The sequence below is a fragment of the Anopheles coluzzii genome, chromosome 3, assembly GCF_943734685.1.
Source record: "Anopheles coluzzii chromosome 3, AcolN3, whole genome shotgun sequence".
In the NCBI taxonomy this organism is placed as follows: domain Eukaryota; kingdom Metazoa; phylum Arthropoda; class Insecta; order Diptera; family Culicidae; genus Anopheles; species Anopheles coluzzii.
The window spans coordinates 29,617,687-29,638,532 of record NC_064671.1 but is presented as its reverse complement, the minus strand read 5'-3'; the positions used below and the strand labels follow the sequence as shown (position 1 = coordinate 29,638,532).

The following is a 20,846-nucleotide window of genomic DNA, read 5'->3' as shown; positions in this document are numbered from 1 at the left end:
ATTGTGTTCAAAAACGAGCAATGTGCTCTATCTCTGTGCGTGAAATTTTATTGTAACGATCGCATTAAGTACTTAATTTCTCTTACAATGTTACAAGCGTGGTATCATAATGAACTTCGAGCACACAACAAAATATAGTGCAGAGATGATCAGAATGGATATTCAAAAAGTACTTACATTAACATGAGCATTGTATATGTTCAACTTAATTGCAAAATGAATTTAATTTAACTGTTACGATTCAATTAATTAATGGCATCGAAGATTACACACATGTTTGCCCTCGCAAGCTGTAAAAGGACCTTTCAGAAAATATTGCCACAATCGTTTATGGAATTCAAAAGGATAGTTTGATTTTAATCTGTTAACATTATTACATCAATAACATCCCTAGAATCCTAAATCATTCAACTGATTTACGATTGGATATTATCTATTTATTTATTTGATTCATGATTCATGATGATTTGATTGATGATTTTTTCAAAATAAGTTTTCGTGATATTACTGATCATAAATAGGATAAAGCTTTGCAGTTATATTATCAAGAATCCGGAAAGTCTGCTGACATTCCCTTGAAATGCTTTTGCTTCATTAATTTGCTATCTTCATCTGCAAAACTACGCCTGACAAACGTACTTCTAAATTGAGCATTATTTCCATCCATTCTGACATGATATGAATATTTCATATGTGTTAGACAAAATCCTAAAATACACACATACTTATACTCGAAAGCATTGCGCTTAATTTTCTTACAGTGTTGAAGCACACTTAGGAATGTTGGTGTCTCTCGTTTCTATCGTTTCCTGCTGCTTTTGTTAGTGGTCTGCATGTCCACGAGCGTGTGCTGCGTGAATGATAATTTATGCAACGTGTGTTGGGTAAAGCTCATTAAAGCTGATTTGTAACCGAATCGCTTCTTCCCAACGTCTAGTTCCAAACTGACTCAACCATAGGACTGGAGTGTGTGTAGTTTTGTGCTCTTGCTCTCGTAGATGATGGACGCGTTTTGTGCGCGAATCTTGCATGAGAAGCTCTTGTATGTGTGTGTGTGTTATCGGGATTTTTTTTTCATACTGGCAGCTACAATACTTTTTGCATGATATAGGCCAAATGGGTGAGTAAAGTATCGAATTCGGTTGAAAAAAAGGTCTAAGTGGGTGAACAATATTCTCGGGAAAGGGGTTAAAAGTTGCTACTTCCCAAAAACACCGTCTCTTGTTTATGTGAAGGTACTGCTCAATGATATCATGAACCAATAAGAATAATTTTCGGCTGGCTCTTTCTTGTGCGCACCAAAATCTGTTCTCAAACCATACACGAGCACAAACTCATGCTTTCCCTTCTGACCGATAGTTCACACATTACGTTACCGGGTTAAACGACTTATTGGTCGGTTAAGTGTGTGGCACTGTATGCAGTTTTATGACCGCATAAAGTAAATTAATTGTTCACTGAAAAAAGATAATTCATTTCTGAGCCTCTTTTTCTCATATCACCCTGGACGACCTAGCTTAGTGAAAGTCCGAGCCAGACGTTCGACTGTGTTCGAGGGTCCGAAAACCGAATGTTAGGCTATTGAATAGGCGAACCATGAAATATGAATTCTGTTGCAATAAGCTTTGATTTTATGAGCTACCGTAAAACGGAAGATCTACTCGGTACAGAAGCAAGTTTTATGGGAAGTTTGATATTCATGTAGATAAATATAAGTATGAAGAGTCTGATGTATTGCTTGGTTGTATCAAAAGCATCATATTTGGAAATACATGAAATTCAAACGCAAAAAGGTTTAGATTGTTATATAATCTTCGAAAAAAGAAGTTCCATCAGAGAAAAGTTGATTTTATATATTATATTCAACTGGTAATGATTTTACTTTCATCATTTTTAATATCTTTTTCCGGCTTTATGAGGAGATGTTAACTTAAAATGTTTAACAAATATAATTTCAGATAATCTATTACAGGGTTTCCCACGATTTATTGGTCAGTTACCATTATTTATTGGAATTTTCGGATTGGATATCAATACTTGGATATCAATAATTGGACCAAAAAATTCTGAGAAACGACCAAAAAATCGTGGAAACGCACCAAAAAATGGGAACCCCCCAAAAGTTGATGGAAATCAACCAATAAATCGTGTGAAACCCTGTATTACCTTAAAAAATCCATCTTCAAGTCTCTTGCGTAAACACTAAAAAACTCATCTATAAGCCAACTTTAAGCTCAACTTGAAACTTAAGTGGAGTGATCAGATTGGTCAAAGAAACCCAATACTCGAGCAGCAACCCTTTTATCGGTCGGAAAACTTATCAGACAGTGTGTTTTCTCCTTGGTGGTTTGTTTTTATGTGTGTTTCTCTTTCAAAAAGCCAACGATGCGAGCAATTTCTTGAAGAGAAATACCATCATTGCAATGGCGGCGACTTGAAACGGCTTTGAACGTATTATTCTTTGCGATAGATTTTCACCATCACTGAAACATAGCAAACAAACTTCCAAGTATTCTTTGCATTTACGGCTGACGCTGCTGGAACGTTTTTCTTCCCTCTGTTTGCTTTGCTCGTTCGTTCGTTCTTTTCATTCGTAATCACTCACTTCAAGCTCAACTTTCATGGTGACGGCGTTTCCTGTCGTGCACCATTACGTTGATCAATATTGTTGGTGATAAAGTAGCGTCGGCCGGCACATAATTTTGTAATTTCCAAAGGTACATTAATCATGTTCGAGAATATTGGGAGAAAAGGTCAACGAGTTCTTACAACGGCAGCGTTTCCCGCGGACGGTCATTCGATCGTTGGATGCTGTGTGAAGCGAGTAAAGCGATTTGACAGTGACCCTCACCCGTACGCGATACATTATCATCGCGGAACGATTGGATCCTATCGGCGGGTGGTTTATGGTGCCATCTTGCGCTGCTGTCGGAGGTCATTTATCTAAGTGCGCTCGCAGTGGTGGTTAAATTTATGATCACGCACTGGTTAGTATCACACCGAGTGAAAAGGGTTTTGTGCTGCCGGTGGGTAAAATGTGATTTGTGCTGCTGGTGGATAAAATGTGATTTTGCATGATTGAACATCGTCTGTTCTCAGCTCTTCGCGATCCAATCCTCGGACTTATCGAGTATATCTGTAGGTTCCGACAAGGAGATTGCGAGTTTCGAGCGTCATGATTGGGTCTTTGAGGTGATATGTTCAAGGGAAATACAACGCTTAACGTACAATACTTTGAAGAAAGTGTAAGCTTGAAATAGCGACGATTGCAAACCTCCTTTGACACCTCTCAGCATTGCGATTCAAATTCTTGTCTTCAAAACACCTACGATTGCCTTTTATTCATGGGGAAAATTGACTACAAAACTCTTGTATTTGCAACATTCAGACAAACACCTTCAGTCATTCCAATACGCAGCGAAGGCAATCGCTGTAGGAGGAGTCTGCTAAATTCCGTCAATCTCAAACACAAAGTAAAGGATTCAATTTATCTAAGCTACATTTCAAGTGTCAATATTCGACCGATGTATCCAATGCCGTTTTGTTTGATATGTTCCGTTTCGATTGAACTGTGTCATCTGGGGGATTTTCATGTCATCATCACCGAGGGAGGAAGATTTGGAAACAGTTAATTCAATATTCGAGACGAGATAATCTGTATCTTGGAAGGTGTGCCATTATCGGATTACAGTTGAAGCATTCTGTGGAAATTTGATTTTGGGGATGATACGTTGTTCTTTTCAGTTTGTTGGAACTTTTTTTTCATTCCGAATAAAATTCCAATTTTGTTATCTTGTGATCATGCTATCTATAGTTCGTATAACCTTTACAAGTAGCAAAAGTACTAAATCAAAAAAAGAGTTACGCGTGAATAATGTTTACCTTTGAGCATTGTACGAAAAATCATTCCTTCTTAGCTTTTTCAGTTGCATTATGGCTACATTCTCAGATTCTGTTAACAGGAGGAGATGTCAATAGTTTGTAGGAATAATAGTGCTGATAAAAAAATTATACGAAATATATGTAAGTGAAAATGATTCTTTGATCTTTGAAGAAAGATATTATAGGCTACCTTATCATGCCGCTGTATGCATGGCGTTGACAGGATCGAGCAATGGTATAATGGCAGTTATTTTGTTGGATATTGGATATTGTGGATAAATTCCAAAAACTATTCGTCAGATCAGAGCTAACAATAAAATTTAATCCCATTCATGTATTAGCTTTTATGTAACAATACACGTAAACATCACTACCCGTCAGCAAACGTAGGTACAATGGTGCGCAGATTATGAAGCCATATATCTACTCTGGAAGCGACAACGAAGGTTTTGGACTAGGTAATGCTCTAAAGCTGAGCGTGATACATAAACGTAGTCTGCAAAACTCTACTATAGCTACTCAAGTTATTCTTTCCAGCCAAATTCCCTGTAGCCTGCAACAAAAAGGAATAATACCTTTCGTTACAACAAAAAACCAAATTATTAACAGTCATGTGAAATCCTCAAGTATTATTTGGAAGACCAACGCTTCCTGGAAGGTACATTGCGATTCAAACTGCATGAACACCAAATTGGTAGGTCAGGCGTATTGAAATGATTGGACTTTCAGCCTTGATTCGGTACTATATTTGGCTATCCAAAGCTGAAGTCCTGATCCAAAACGAAAAGGAAAGATTCTGTCATTTACGTGAAACCAGTAAGAGAATAGACTCGTTCCTACGGTGAATTCAGTGGCAAGATCAACAAGGAATTACTTTTTTCAAAGTATTTCTATTGTGACATTTTTTTTCTTTCTTGGAAATCAAGAAATGTCAAGGTGTAATAAAGTACATCAAGGAAAAACTGTCTCAAAAAAAACACATTGTACAGGCAAACTATTCGTAAGTGTTCCTGTTACTTGTCTCATTATCAAATTCACCAGACGAAGGTTTAGCAGGTGTTGGCAAACATCAATTTTAACATTCTTGGTACATTTTCGTATCCTACTATACCCAACAAGTTGGAAGATAAAGCTTCAACCAGATGACACTTTTGCGTTGGTAGATGGCAGACATATAGTACCGTACCTTATCAACATGCTTAAAATATTCATGGCAAGCGAACCGAACGCAATGAAACAGCGTGGAGAGAACTTAGTTAATGTTAGTGATACGGCATTACTAATTAACATTCCATCGTCACATTCCACTTGATTCTGCCCTGGTAGTTTACGAATCATCCCCATCGCTTTCCTCTGCAATTTTTCTCAACTTGAGCAGCATACTTGCGTGACAACCTTGCTGAAATGAAATTGCTTGAAAGCAGTATTTGGTTATCTGTGGAAGTAAATATTTAAACACAGATGATGGCACGCATCCCTTTGTATATGCATGGCTGCAATAAGCATACGATCAACAATGCTGCCCGAATAGTGTATGCCAGTTATGCTTGCGCTTGCTTTAATTCAATTAACAGCTTAACTTCCAACACATTTCACAAAACAAAAAAGTGCTTCTACTCCCCTTTGATCGGTGCGTGCTGTGCATAAGCGATGGCTTGGCTTTCGGCCCGGAGGCAGTCCATACCGGTGCGGCAGAGATTCTTGACGAGAGCATATTGTGCTGTGCATCTGACTAAGATAATCATCCTTCCATTTGATCCTGCATCAGCAGCAAACAGGCGAACGAACACAATGAAGCACAAGCTTTTTTTCCGTTGCTTCTCTCTACTCGTTCAAGCAAACCGTTGCTTATGGGATAGCACCAAACACCGAATACAAACGAACCAGAAAAAAATGCACGTTAGAATGCTGAAAGTAGAAGAATAACAAGTGAACCGGTGGTAGCACCCCTTTTTTCTTCGCTTCGATATTTAAGAGCAGATCAAAGGAATCTTTCATCTATCAGCTTCTATAAATCCAGTCAAACTCAAGAATAACTTGAAACAGCAGCAGATGGGGCAACAAAAACGATGTTCAAAGAAGATCATGCTAATAGTTATTCTCCCGAATAAAATTTAGCAAAAAAACTAACAAAACCAAAGTCAGCAAACTCTCATACGTTATACACGAAACTTGATATGTATGGCAGAAAACTTGCTATGACCCACAACAAGAAGAAAGAACGAGTGAATGAAAGTGGTAAATTTATGCAGAAGGCTCCATTCAATTTGGAGCCACTTTGTCAACGTGTCCCCATACTCAAATCAATTATTCAGGGTAATGCGGCTGAGTCTTTGGCCGGTCTCGTAGTAATAATAGACCGTGTCGCCATACGTAGGACTGACTATCCTGCTATGGGGGAAATCAATTAGTCACTGAAAGCCAAGCCCACAAGTGGGTACAGGCAGGCCTTGACCGACATCGGTTGTTGAGCCAAAGAAGAAGAAGAAGAATTCGGCTGAGTAAAAGCATTTTTTGTAGAATTTTTCAAAATGTTTGTCTTTGGCATGAAACTGAATTGAGTATTTTGGAGCATTTTATTTACCAGTGAAATAAGTCCAACTCTGATGAACATTAAATTTTTGTTTTGGGTTTCATGCTTGATGTCTGCTGCCGTTTAAAACGTAAAGTAATATTTTTCAGTCAAAAACAAGAAATAAATTTAATAATTAATATTTTATTTTACTGTGCCGATGTCTGTAATTTTTCTTCTTGGAGATTTAGAAATTCAAATCACAAATTCAATAAACCATGCGAGGTAAACTAAGACGATTAATGACCTCTGTAAATAGCGTCCACATTTCATCAAGGGTCTTCCTGAAATAGAGAAAGATGGCCTAATTGCTGTCATGCTTTTATGGCTGCATGACTGACATTGGTGGTTGAAAGTACGTTCGACGAAAAAATCTTTCCCATTTGCTGTAGGGAGATGCACCTACCGTGGCCTGGTAAAATGTGCCAAAGGTCCCACGCGAGTGCTGCTGCGATGGGAAAATTTGTGGTTCCAAACGGTGGCCCTTAGCGTGAGTTCAAACGTGTTTGTATGTGCAGGAGAGGATGTAGGAACCTGTGAAGGATGTAGGTCAACCTTTAACCACTAATGAGTTTCCACAGTGAATGTAAAATTCGATGAAAAACGACAGGTTCCATCGGATCGCAAACCGCCGAAGCCTCCAAAGTTAATGGATATCTACCAAACGACCCCTAGCATGCACCAGATGACCTACAGCTCCTAAACTAGCAGTAGATTGAAAAAAAACAAAAAATCTACCGTGGTAGCTTGATTTTACACTAACACAGTGTACCTAGCACCGCGATAGCCGACGCATCGGGTAAATGTAATAATTTTAATATAGCCTATCACGATATCGCTTACGGAAACGGTGCAAGGGCTGGCAGCTGTTATGTTGAGTTCACAAGGTACGCTCACCATAAATGATCACCTAGTTAGGATGGATTTTTTTGCCAGATCTCACCACGGTACAGTGTTCACAACGACCCCGTGCGTGCATGATGCATGATATTTTATTTCCCCTCGCGAAACATGGAGACGCCTGGTGGCTGTTTCACTCTTGACAGTTGCTGAGGGCGTTTGCTGCACACTGCTGCACGAGGTGCGTGTGACATTAGCCAGATGCACAATCAGCGAAATGTGTATACTGCAAGGAAGAGAGGATGCTTGGTGTTGTATTCAACGTGCCATCCGTTGGATATGCTGATGCAATAAATCATTCAAATGTTGCGCCTCGATGGAAAGGTTTTTACAGAGGTGATGGAGACATGTGCTGTCATTCAGTGTAGTTTTCAACCTATTTTCATACGTTTGCTTATGGGAAAGGTATGGCTAAGGGCTAAGGCGCATGCCTTAGTCGTTTGTTCTGTTTTATTATTAAACGTATCCAATTTGAAGAATTGTTGCTTGCTGGTGTTGTGGATTGTTTTGGTATTAATCATTCATCGGTCAATTAAGCAAAAAAGCTGTTTAAAACAAACAAACAAACTAAATTGTCCGTTATCTTTTTTTCAGTAATGGCCACACTGCGCTCTCAGTATGGAATAAATATAATTTTCCTTTTCATCGTACATTTAAACCACGGTAAGTGAAACAAACAGTAACAATATATGAACCTTATACTTTATTCAATTGAAATTTAAAGTGTTTGTGTGAAAGGGATATTAAACGTTAGATTTCAGTTCATAAATTCGTAGGTAAATATATTACAAACAAACAATAAAATATTTCGATGCATTAAAAACATGGAACAAATAATATGGAATATGAAGAATTTGTTCGTCAACTTCTGTGTTTCTGTCATTGGCTTTAGCACTCTGAATTATCCAGATAATTGTGTATGGTGCATTCCATTCTTTTTTAAACTTTGTTTATGAATTATTGTAAATTTACTAATACTTGTGGTATGCTGTTTAGGTGGCAACTGTAGCGCTTTTGTGCAGAAAATATTATAATTTACCCTTTTTACTTCTCTGTGATGGAAGAAGTTATCCAATTCACCTTACATGTTAGTTCAATAAGATGGATAGTGTCCAGTTTGTTTGTTTGTGTTTTTGTGTAAGTGAAATATTTGTTGAACAAAACCATCAATAGGCTATGATGAATCATACATGTAAAGGTTTATTAAAGAACAATAATGAGTCATCATTATATTGGCTTTTTTTACCACACATTCATACGCGCACAATGAGACAAGTATTTCTAAAAGCTCAATACACATTCGACAACACATAAAACATACCAAAGAAACAAAAAAACTGTTAAATAGAGTCTGCTTTGTATTTTGTTCTCTCCAACCGTTTTGTTTCACCATCCCATCCTTAGAGAGCATGTGGACGGCACAGTCGATCTTTCCCAACCCGAATGTGCCGCAGTTTGATTTATTAGCTCTGATTTTCCTTCATTTCCTTCAAGCTCTGATTAGCTTCGGTCGGTGTGACCGGCTCCCGGCACTGTTTCGGAACCACACTGGGCTGATGATGCATTCGCTTTCCCCCGAGCTATTGAAATGAAGCAACCGCGAACAAAAAAATACACAAGGCAAACACACATTCATAAACCCACCCAAGGACTCGTTTGGAGCATATCATTGGCATATCTTTGTACAATTTAAATCGAAACAACGCAGAAATAGCCTTGTGTTTGCTCGTGTACACGCTTTAGGACGCGGAATGTATCATCAAGGCAAATGGAAAATGGCAAACAAACGCGGAGGATATGATCCATTGCATAAGCAAAGCATTGAAATGAGGCATGAAACAATACTGTAATCTGCTCGCTACCATCAGGCCATGTCAACCGAGTGGGGGAACGACCCGAAAACCCGACCTTTTCTGTCTACTGCTGAAAAACTTGAGCCTTTTTTTGCTTAAGTCTTTTTCTTTTTTATTTAAGTAAGGTTAGCTGTGCTATTGTGAGTTGGTATGTGAGTTCGTTTGTAATGTTTTGTATTTGGCTTAGTGTCTCGCCTTTAGGGACATTTATTCATCAGTTGAAGTGCTGCAAGAAGCGCTGATTTTTCATTGCTTAACGTGCCGGTGTGAGCCGTTGTCTGGGGAGATTGGAATACATTTTATTTGTGTTGTGGAATTATTCATTTTCCAAGTCTGCAAGTATAATTACCCAAAGTGACCGAGAGAAAAAACTAAGAATGCATGGATCGTTGGAAGGTAATATGCAGATAACAAGAAGTATAATTATATAAATTGAGTTCCGTTCCTGTCTCGCAGGACCCTTGTTTGCTTTGCATCAGAGTCAGTCAATGTAAGGAACTTTCGAATGTGTTTAATGATATATTGTTAGTTATCATATTGTGCCATCGCCATTGTAGCATTTGCTGTTGGCTTTTTATGCATTCATATTTCGATCTTTAAAACCCGAAGGATTTCAAAAGACTTTTACTATAGACTATATTTACAATAGAATGCTAAAAAAATGGAACTCAACGGAAATTTTTACCGAAACAAATAAACTAAAACTGAACATTCGTCCAGATATACCTCTTCGCATCGATCATTTCAAACAATGGAGGAACAAATGAACAAAATTTCACGAAACCCCTTCCTCATACATCAACTAGCCTTCGAGAGAGTTTGGGAAATGAATCCCTTAAACACACAAGCAGAAGCTCCATGCCGAGAGCTAGAATGGTAAATGGCTATCATATTGAAGGACCGAGCTTTTTTGTGCAGTTTCTACTAGCATGCACAGAACTGACAGGAAGTGATAACGCCCGATAGTTGGAATCAGATTTTGATGTTCTGAGAGGAGCATCTAGCACAAGAACGGCTCAGTCCGCTTTTCGTCATGTCGTTTTTCTTGATTCTCGTTGAGATTTAGCCGGAAGAAATGTTATAGAACAGTGTCGTTTGTTTCAGCAGTGCAGGGTTTCTCGGTACGGTATCGATTATTTGATGAAAGCTTAGTATGTCAAGCGGGATGAAAGCGAATACTCTTATTCAATGGATAAAATATGACGATAAAACATAGTAAACAACAAATTATTAAAACTGGTTTGGTTGTTTATCATTTGTTACGTGTTAGAACGTATTAAAACAATGTCATCATTTATCAGGAATGAAGAAACCCTTTCATGAAGAATCACAAATACTAGATTTCAGAGTGTTCCATCCAAGCATCTGGCTTCCATGTACCTTTTACAAATTCCGAAGCATATTTTCCTTTTATTCTCGTTCTGATACAGCAAGGAAAAAGGTATTTGCACAAACACGCACAAAAACTTCCTTACCCTTGCCTTACTATCCTCGATCGCTCACATGTCATGCGTTTGCCGCTGTCAGAATATCACATCGGCCAGCGAAATCCCATCATGCCGGTGCCGGCGGCCACCAGAACAGGCTTGCGTGTTCCATCCGGCCTGCCTGGCGTCAAAATTGAATTTGATCGCAAACATGCACACATAACAGCAGCACTACGGTAAGGGTTTTACTGCTAACCGTTAGCGTGGACGAGTGTTGAGTGATTTTGTGTGTGTGTGTTGAAGCTCCGTTTTTCTGCCCACTCTGCTCGTGCACAAGAAGGCGGGACAAGATTGTTCAACGTTCACTGAAATCTGCGTTTTGCACAAACTGAAATTATTTTTCCATTTAACTAAATGTGTCCAAGTTTTGGAGGAAGTTAAATGAACGCAAAAAGCAGCATAAAAACAAATTGAAAACACGTCAAAACATCATCAAATGTCTTGAAGCGCTCGAGCAGAACGGTGGTTTTACGCTGAGCTCGGGGATTACTTTATTTCTGTTTGTTCCACATCCACATCGCAGGCGGCAAAAGCAAAAGGAGACAAAACATAAACGCAAAGTGAAAGCTTAAAATTACCCAAACGACTACATGAAGCGATCAGGCGAAAATTCTCACACACGCAAGCAAAAATAAAAAAAGACGTTATCATTCCGTGCGAAACGCCTCGGAATGATTTATTAATAGCCATTTACGCTTAACGACAGCCCAGACTGGCTGGTCCCGTTTGTGCCGGAATGGATTTGCATTTTTTGGCAACAGCAATTCGTGTACAGAGGGAGTGAAGGACAGGAGGACAGAGTAATTCGCACCAGGCGATTGACTCGTTTCGCTTTCCAACGACACACATTCACATCCGCGAACGCCCATCATATCAATCGTCGAACACACGCAGCAAGCAGGAATGATGCAATTTAAATAATAATGGTTCATTTCGCTTCCGCTTAAGTCTAGAGTTGATGCCTGTAGCAGGAAGCAAAGCTCAGGCCCGCGAACATTCACTTACTTCATTGTAGCACGTTTGGGAGAACAAGAGCATGTTGTGCATTGTGTGAAGAATTGGGCGGTTCTGTTTTGTTCTCTGCATCGTTCCGATTTTTGTGCCGTTTTTTCAAAGTGTTTACGATTGTGTTAAAATTGATATTTCACAAACACGCCCTCAAGGACACGTGCGTGAGGTGTGTGATATTGTTGTCGGATACAATGATGGAACAGATGAAAAGTTTCGATTAATTTCCGTGTTATATTGTTTCTATGTTTAAAGTAACCAAAAGAGAGCATGCTTGTGTGTAATTTAATGTTTAAGGTAGTTTATTCTTGCAGTTTCTGCAATAGCATTGGGATGTGTTGAAATTATGGACAGATTATTCTAAATGGTTGTATCTCATCCTTTCCAATTAAATTAAAAAGAGTAACTCGGGGTTCATGCTAGCGGATAAATCCCATTGTTGTCGAGCCTATAAATTGTGAATTAATGAGATAAAACACATTACACGCACATTTAATGCATGCGAACGAGATGCTGTATAAGCGAAAATGCCGAACGATATAAGAAACAGCAAAAAAAGAAAGCTTACTTATTTTTTCCCTTTTTATCGGTGCAGTACTCGATCGTGGAACCATTTGTCTTGTTTTTAACGAACATTGTGCAGAGATATCCGATTCGGTGTATTTGAGAACAGACAAAACCCTCGCCAGGGCAACAATGGCACAAGGAATATTCATGAATTCGGCACCAGTCAGAAAATCTAAAAAATTGTGACCCTTTTAATACAGCAAAACGGATTCGCTCTAGGAAGGTTGGTGCGTACATATTTCGCCTCGCAGTGACCTTTCCGGAGTCTAATGCGGGATGCACCGTGGGTTTTTGGTTTGGTGGACCCACGCTCGAAATATTGCGGTAAGATTACGCGAGTGTAGGAAGTCAAAGCAACGAAAAAAAGAAAGAATCCACCAAGCAGAAAGGATCACCGGAGATGGAATACCGACACGCTAACCGGAACCGGAGTCCCTTTTGCCGGAAAGCCAGAATAACAGGCCTTTACGGGTTCGAAGGAGGATATTTAAGGTCGAGACAGTACTTTATGGAGTCCCAATTGTAATCCTTTTATCTGTTATCTGCTTTGTTCGTGTTCAAGTGCGGCAAGAAGGGCCTGTTTATGATAAATCTCAACAGTTCCAGTAGAGGTAGAGGGCAGCTTTTAATGGCTCGTAAGCATGCACGGCAGTGCAAGATGCTTCGCGTGAATGTGCCGGAAAGCTTCCCAACAATAGAATCAGTATGAGAGAACCCTTTTTGTTGAACTGGAGATGTATGAATATTAATCTTGGGTTTTGTACCTCATATTGGGGTCGGTTTGGTTGAACAATGGTTCGGTGTGCATGCCAGCACAATGGCATAACTGTACGACATCTGTTTCACATTTGCAATCTGTAAACACGGCAAAATTCTAACCAAGAAGATAAGGAAGCTTTCAAAGCCAACTTACAAACTTAAATGATGTGTTTTATTTTTATTCGAATCAGTAATTTGGGCGGAGTTATGAGCCTGAATGTAAGCAATCTATTTTAAAATTTCATTACTTATAGCAATCTCATATAATTCTAAGCATTTTTCACTATTTATGTCTGCATTTGAATGGCAAGAAAATGATAAGGACCTCTGATACTATGTCGGAATTCCAACCGCAGCTCTTGTTTAATCGTGTAACCTTTCATTAGTTTCAATTAAAAAACCCAAAAATTTCATCAACCCTGCAGTTGAGTCTGAATTTCATTTAAATGTATGTTACCTACTGAGAATAGCCGCACGTCGCATTTCGCAAACATCGATCCACCCCAATATACGACTTGTTCTGTTTTCCCTTTAACCATAATCATCACACAAACCGCATAAATAAATCCACCCAACAATCGATTGCTATGTGTCACAGCTGCATGATACAGTATCGGACAGAAAGATAGGGCATTGGGTTTTTAACGCACCGTGCACCCGTTGGGCCAAGTTTATGTGTGGTTTGTATGTGTTTGTGTTTGTGTGTGTGTGTATGTGTGTGTATGTGTGTGTGTGTATGTGTGTGTGCATGTGTGTGTGTGTATGTATGTTTGAATGTGTATTGATGTGTGTGTTTGTTTCACAAGTAGGTCGTTTCGGATAGATTTGTAAGTAGCTTTTTTGTGTTTTGGGTTAGGTTTTTGGTGTGATAAGCAGGACCACCGCCCTCGCGATCAGTGTGTTTTCGATATATTAACAATGTTACGGTCTTCTTTCGCCGTGGTCTTCTGAGGACGTCCGGTTGACTTGCGCGTTTCGGTTGTCCAAGCGCGTTTCAGTTGTCTAAGCACGTTTCGGTTGTCCGAAGCGCGTTTGCCACAAAAGTGCGCGATCGTTCCATTACGAACTCGATCCTTTTGCGCTTAATGCCAGCAGCAGCCATTCGCTTTTACATATGGCGCTGATAATCGGTACAACGTTTACCTCGACCCATTGTTACTAACATTGCTTGCTTGGACCGTCAAGAACGCGCTGGTTAAAAACTTGGACACGGCTGATCCCGTGCTCTGCCTGCGTTCTACTTCTATACGCGATGAATTACATCGTTGTCGAGCAGCGAAAACATCGCATGGATAAAAACTATCAACGAGTACGCGAGTAAGCGTCTTCCCTTCAAAATCGAGAACAGAATACTGCCGCGCTCATGAAACAAAACGCCCATTGAAAAGAACAATTGCGCGCCAGCTCAATGAACGCACAAAGTTTACCATTCGCACACAACGTGCAACGCAGAGATGCACGAAGGCCTTTCAATGGCGTGCACTGGAGAAACACCTGTGAGAGAATGCCGAGTTCATTGCTATTGTGCGTGTGTCCATTTCGCACCGGTGTCGCATTCACATTCATGAAACAGCACACCTGCGTTTTCGTCCGAGGAACAAGGGCTGCTGTCGATGCAAACTTTAGTTTTTATCCAAGTGTAAACGCACAATGTTTCACATGATAACACACATAATAAGAATAATTTCAACGCAATATGACATCATGGCAAGCTATGTTTTTCAGACACAAACCCGCGCACTTGCAAATACACATTAAAAAGCACACTCACTTTCTACTACACACACACACACACACAAACACACACACACACACACACACACACACACACACACACACACACACACACACACACACACACACACACACACACACACACACACACACACACACACACACACACACACACACAAACACACACACACACACTCACACACATGCACACACACATACACACATACACACACACAAACACGAGTAACGTGGCAAAACAAGTGCACGGTGCATTGAAAAAAGTCCAGTCTCTACGTGTACCAGCTGCATATCCACTGGGGAGATGTGCCAGATTTAAGATCAACAATCCCCACTACCATACTTTCTACACCTCTCAGCAGCATGGAGTGGCGATAGCCGGATTGGCTGTTTTTCGTTTCTGACCGATTCCACAAAACCAGATGGGAATCGGCTATTTCCGGAAATGATAATCGATAGGAAAATATGTCTGTGTGCCTGTGTGAGCGTTTGTACCTAGCCACAGGACACAAATACACAGCCAAATCACAGGCAAAAAGGGCTTAATTATACGCTTATAATCGTTACCAATCAATTTGGAAATTTTGGCGTTCCGATGGCCCTCTCTCCCGCACCATCACAGGTGGGGACTATACCGTTAGGTATTGTAGGTGCCCTGCAGGAAGGATTCAATTTAGAGTTCATTTAGCGTTCGCCTAATTTACAACCAAATTCCGATAATTGTGGCAGTCCATCGGAATTGAATTAACGTAATGGGCTGGGATTATGAAATAGACGAAACGAGTTTGTAACAAGGTAAAAACAAAACGCCCTCAGGCCTTTGATAATGTCCTTTTTTTACTTGATAATGGAGATGTATTCTTTTCAAGCATCTTATCAGCTCTTTTCTTCTGAAAGCTTAAACGGTGTGGCGTATCACACTGATTGTCCTGAGTTTTGACTTCAAAGTATCTTTTTCTACAACAACCGCAAATCTTCACAAATTGCTATTAAAACTTTACCCACTTAATCATTTGAATCTGCTTTGCAGTAACTCTAAGTATAATTTCGTTTGATGTTCGGAATGAACCAATCGTACCGATGCCATCGCTGCACTTTCCCAAGAACTGTGATTGTAAATCAAACGTCTACAAAAGCTCATCTACACGACTGCCAGTAGCGTTTCGTTTAACATTTAAACATTCACACTAACCCGCCCTCCTCTACCAACCGCATCCAGTTGCACTTCAACGCAATCACATCACAATCGCCAACATCACTGAAAGATTATGTGGCGACAGTTGATTTATGTATCTTTACCCATGTGATAACATCTCACACCTGCCTAGCAGAGCTGTCACTTCTGATTGGCTTTGCTGGTGTTGGCTTTTTTGCTGTGTGCCCAAGGAGGCTTACCGTTGAAACAACTAGCACTAAATGACCGATAAAAACATTTTCTAACTACTAAATAAAACTAACTTTTCATTTATTTGACTATAACTAATTTAATTTATTTTTATAATCCCGCTACTTAACACCGTATCCCGCGATCACCGACACCAGAATGGCCTTTTTTCGCCATCGCTTCGCTCGTCTCGATCGCTTCTCACTCTCTTCTCATAAAATGTTCTCGCTGAGTGTCAGCCGCCCGAACATGCCGCCGATGCCGCCTTCAGCTCCATCTACACGTAGCCGGTTGTGTAGAGAACTTGTTGCGGCTAAGGTCGCTACATATCATTACACTTTTTTTTTTTTTAACGAAAGTGCTGCAAGAAAATTTTTTATAGTGCCGTTTTTTTCATGCAAATCGATATCGCCTTATCAATTGATATCTCTGGTTTTCGCATCATTTCCGCCTGAACGACCCTCGTGGTGCAGTCTCGCTATTAATCATCTGAAGTTGCTCGTACTCGCAATATACGTAAATAGTGTCGTTTGGGGTTTGAATGTAATATTATCGTACCCTAAATTTTACTAATTTGACCTATTTCGTATTTCAGATGTTCTGTTCTGGCTTGGGGACTTATCGCTTATAACAAACGCTGGGGGAGCAATTCGGTTTCTATCAATCATTCAACCTCATCCGCTCAACCTCGCCAGCTCAACCTTTCATTTCGCGTGCCTTGTTTTGTTTAGGTGTTGTTTTAACATGCCTTTAATGTCGTGTGCTTTTCGTTGGTGCCTTCAGTGTTGATATGTGTTTGCGCTTATAGTGTATCGCTAGGGAATGTGTATCGATTGCTCACGGGAATGTTAGCTATAGTCGCCTTTATCTTTTTTTTTTTTTTTTTTTTTTTTTTTTTTTTTTTTTTTTTTTTTTTTTAAATCCTTATTTCTATTTACAAAAATCTCTCTGTATAGATATATATGAAAACTCTATAACTAAACTTATTCGCGAATTTATGATACTACGATTGAAAATTTTGCTAATTATAAGGTGTTCATATATATCTATTTACAAATCTACTTGTTGTTTGTTAGACTAACTTAACCTAGGTTATTATTATTATTTTTTTTTTTTTTGAATGCCTTATGTTACTCGTTAAACTTTTTTAACCTATTATTATGAACCTTTTCTATTTTTCTTCCGTTCCTTATTTCGCAAGTTTGCTCGCTCGGTATTCCTACCACTTCATAAGGCCCTTTCCAGATACCCTGCAATTTTTGTCCAACCCCCGTCTGATTATTCCTAACTAATACCATTTCTCCCCACATGGGTTGCCAATCAATCGCATTCCTATCATATTTCTCCTTGCGTTTCTCTTTTGAATTTATCAAATTATTTCTTGCTATTGAATGAATCTCTGTTAGTTTTGTAATAAGCTCTTCGCAAAAATCACTATATAATTTTTTCCTATTCTTTTCTTTATAAATTGAAGTTGGAAGTCTAGCTTTTCTCCCGAATACTAATTCATAAGGAGTAAATCCCGTAGACGAATTTATACTTGTGTTGTATTCCATTGCAAAATATGGCAACACACTGTCCCACTGTTGATAATTTTTGCCCACAAATTGTCTCAAATATATTTTGAGTTCCCTGTTGGCCCTTTCTACTAAATTTGCCTGTGGGTGGTATGCTGATGTATTTATTTTTTTTATTTTTAAGATCTTGCATGTTTCTTTCATAATCTGACTCATGAAATTTGTGCCTTGGTCCGTTACTATCTCTACTGGAGCTCCATAACGGCAAATAACCTCCTCAACAAACGCTTTGGCCACCGTTGTTGCTTCTTGGTTTTCCAGGGCTGTTACTATTAAATATCTACTAAGATCGTCTTGAATGACTAATCCATACTTGTTCCCTCTCTCTGATTCCGGCAGAACAACAATATCCATGAACATTTTTTCAAATGCCTGTTTTGACGTTGTTGTTATCTGCATGGGAATTTTATTGAACCGGCCAATTTTATTCAATTGACACGACTTGCAACCTTTAACGTGTCCCTCAATGTCTCTGTCCATTCCCTTCCAGAAAAACAACTCCTTGATCCTCTTCTTCATCCGTCTCACTCCCACATGTCCTCCCAATGGGGCATCATGAAATTCATGAAGCACAGTATTTATTTCGCTTCTCTCAATTTCAATCTTATCAGAAAATGGGTTGTAGTTCTGGAATTTGGTTACGACAGTTTGTTTAACTTTTTCTAATTACTCTTTTCTCTTAGCTTCTTTTTCGCTTGTTTCCTTTTCCAAATCAATTTTCATTAAGTTTTCCCAGTGATCATCTTGTAAAGTAGTACTCTTACTTGCTTCTATTCTCTCTTCCCCGTTATCATTGTTAAGTTCGAGAACTACTTTTTTTTTCGTTTGCCCGCGTGTTACCACTGCAACTGTATTATTTACTTCCTCATCATGTTCGTTCTCTTTAACCTCGGGAAGCCGTGATAGGAAATCGGCAACTATATTCTCTTTACCTTTCTTATACCGAATTTCACACTCCAACCCTTGCAGTCTCAATCTCAGTCTAGACAAAACTGGAGAATTTTCCTTGAGACGCCAAATGGATACTAATGGCCTGTGGTCGGAATAAATAATAAATTTTTGACCATAAATATAATGTTTAAAATGGTCAACTGCCCAAACAATAGCTAGAAGCTCCTTTTCAATCGGGTGATACCGCTTTTCTGCTCCTACCAGAGTACGACTGGCATATGCAATTGGGCGTTCTATTGTTTTTTCATTTGTTAATACTGCTCCTAGAGCATAATCGCTGGCATCAGTAGTTATAACAAAAACATCTCCAAAATCAGGACGTACTAACAAAGGCTCAGAAATAAGCAAACTTTTTAATTTTGTAAATGCCTCATCACATCTTTCGTTCCATATAAATTTCACATTTTTCTTCAATAATTCATGTAATGGTTTACGTATATCAGAGACGTTCGGGATGAATTTTCCATAAAAATTAATAGTTCCTAAAAATGAACGTACTTCTTTAAGATTTTTTGGCGTTTGCATATTTAAAATTGCCTTTACATTTAATTGTGTTGGTTTGATGCCTTTTTCATTGATTGTGTGACCTAAATAAGTAATCTCTGTGTGAAGCAGTTTACATTTTACCGGTTCAATTTTTAAATTATGGCATTTCAATGCTTCTAATACTTTAGTTAAAGTATTGTTATGCTCCTCTACTGTATCCCCAAATACAACGATGTCATCTAAATAGACAAAGGCTTTAATGGGTTGAATTGTGTAGAGCACCGTGTTCATAAGTTTTTGAAACGTAGCCGGGCTATTTTTGAGCCCCATTGGCATCCTTAAGAATTCATAATGCCCCTTAGATGTTGAAAAGGCGGTTTTTTCAGCATCTTTTGGCGCTATAGGTATTTGAAAAAACCCTGACTTTAAGTCAATTGTTGAAAATATTTTGCTGTTACCAATATTGTCCATTATATCATCAATTCTAGGAATCGGATATATGAATGGTTTAGTGATAATATTTAGCGCACGGAAATCAACGACAATCCGATATTTTTTTTGATCGTTTTCGGATTTTTTTGGTATGCACATTACCGGCGCATTCCACGGGCTTTTGCTAGGCCTGATTATATGCTGCTTTAACATTTCTTCTATTTGTTCTTCCATGATCATGTTTAATGCTGTTGGGAACCTGTATTGCCTTTTAAATATCGGGATATTGGAACTAGTTTCGATTTCATGTGTCGCTGCTTGAGTGTATGTTAATTTATCTCCCGGGAGGTAGAATATATCACTGAAGTCAGCAATAATTTTGTTTGTGCTGATTTTTGTTGCATTATTTAAATGATTTAAATTGATTTTATCCATCAATTCCTTATACCTTTCTGAACCTACTAATTCCCTATCTTTGCTCGTTTTAACTACGTCGCAATCTGCGAGTTGCTTCTCTATGTGTGGGAGCAATTCGAAATTTCCTTTTTGAGTGTTATCACTGTTTTCAAAAAGGGTACCGTCTATTTGCTCTAATTCATCCATATTTTTTTTTTATATTCTCGTCTGCGGTATTTAATGGTTCAGTATTTAATGGCTTCTTCAGATAAATTATTTGAAAATTCGATCCGATGCACATTGTATATTTTTTTTAAAAATCTGCTCCAATTATAGCTGGAACGCTAAGTTTTTCTAGTATATAAAATTTTATAGGGTATACAAAATTGCCAATATGTAGTTTTAAAAACATGGACCCTTCAGTATTTGATAAGGATCCATCGAAACTTGATAAAGTTACTTTATCATTGTGATTCATAAAATCTAAACCTAGCTCTTTTGCTATATCCAAACTCAAGGCGTTGAAACAGGCTCCCGAATCAATTAAAAAATTCACCATTTTCTTATTTACATTTTGCGACAAAATTTTAGCCATTAACCTACCGTCTCTAGTGCATTCAATATTAAGCGATTCACATTCATCTATGGGAGTACTGTGTAGTGTTTGTTTCGTCTCCTTACACGTCTCTGTTTGTAAACCAACAGAAAACATGTTATTTTGTTTTAAGGGAACACTAGTTTTAGTGTTAAAATCAACTAGTGTTCCTTGTATCAGTTTTTTGTATGCATGTTTTGATATGCTTGCTTTTGGTAAGTATATTGAGAAGGCCCTTGTGAAAA

The 20,846-nt window shown here is 38.7% G+C and overlaps 2 protein-coding genes across 2 annotated transcripts in view; both read left to right on the top strand.

The window, feature by feature from the left end:
• LOC120957536 (zwei Ig domain protein zig-8-like) overlaps window positions 1-20,846 on the top strand; it is a 316,504-nt gene that overhangs the window by 17,109 nt on the left and 278,549 nt on the right. The window lies entirely within an intron of this gene.
• Window positions 1-20,846, top strand: part of LOC120957534 (zwei Ig domain protein zig-8-like) — a 43,484-nt gene that overhangs the window by 17,140 nt on the left and 5,498 nt on the right. Inside the window, exon 2 of the mRNA XM_049610620.1 lies at window positions 7,949-8,017. Within this exon, the coding sequence (XP_049466577.1) occupies window positions 7,951-8,017 (67 nt within the window). The 5' untranslated portion in view covers window positions 7,949-7,950. The remainder of the gene's footprint in view (window positions 1-7,948; window positions 8,018-20,846) is intronic.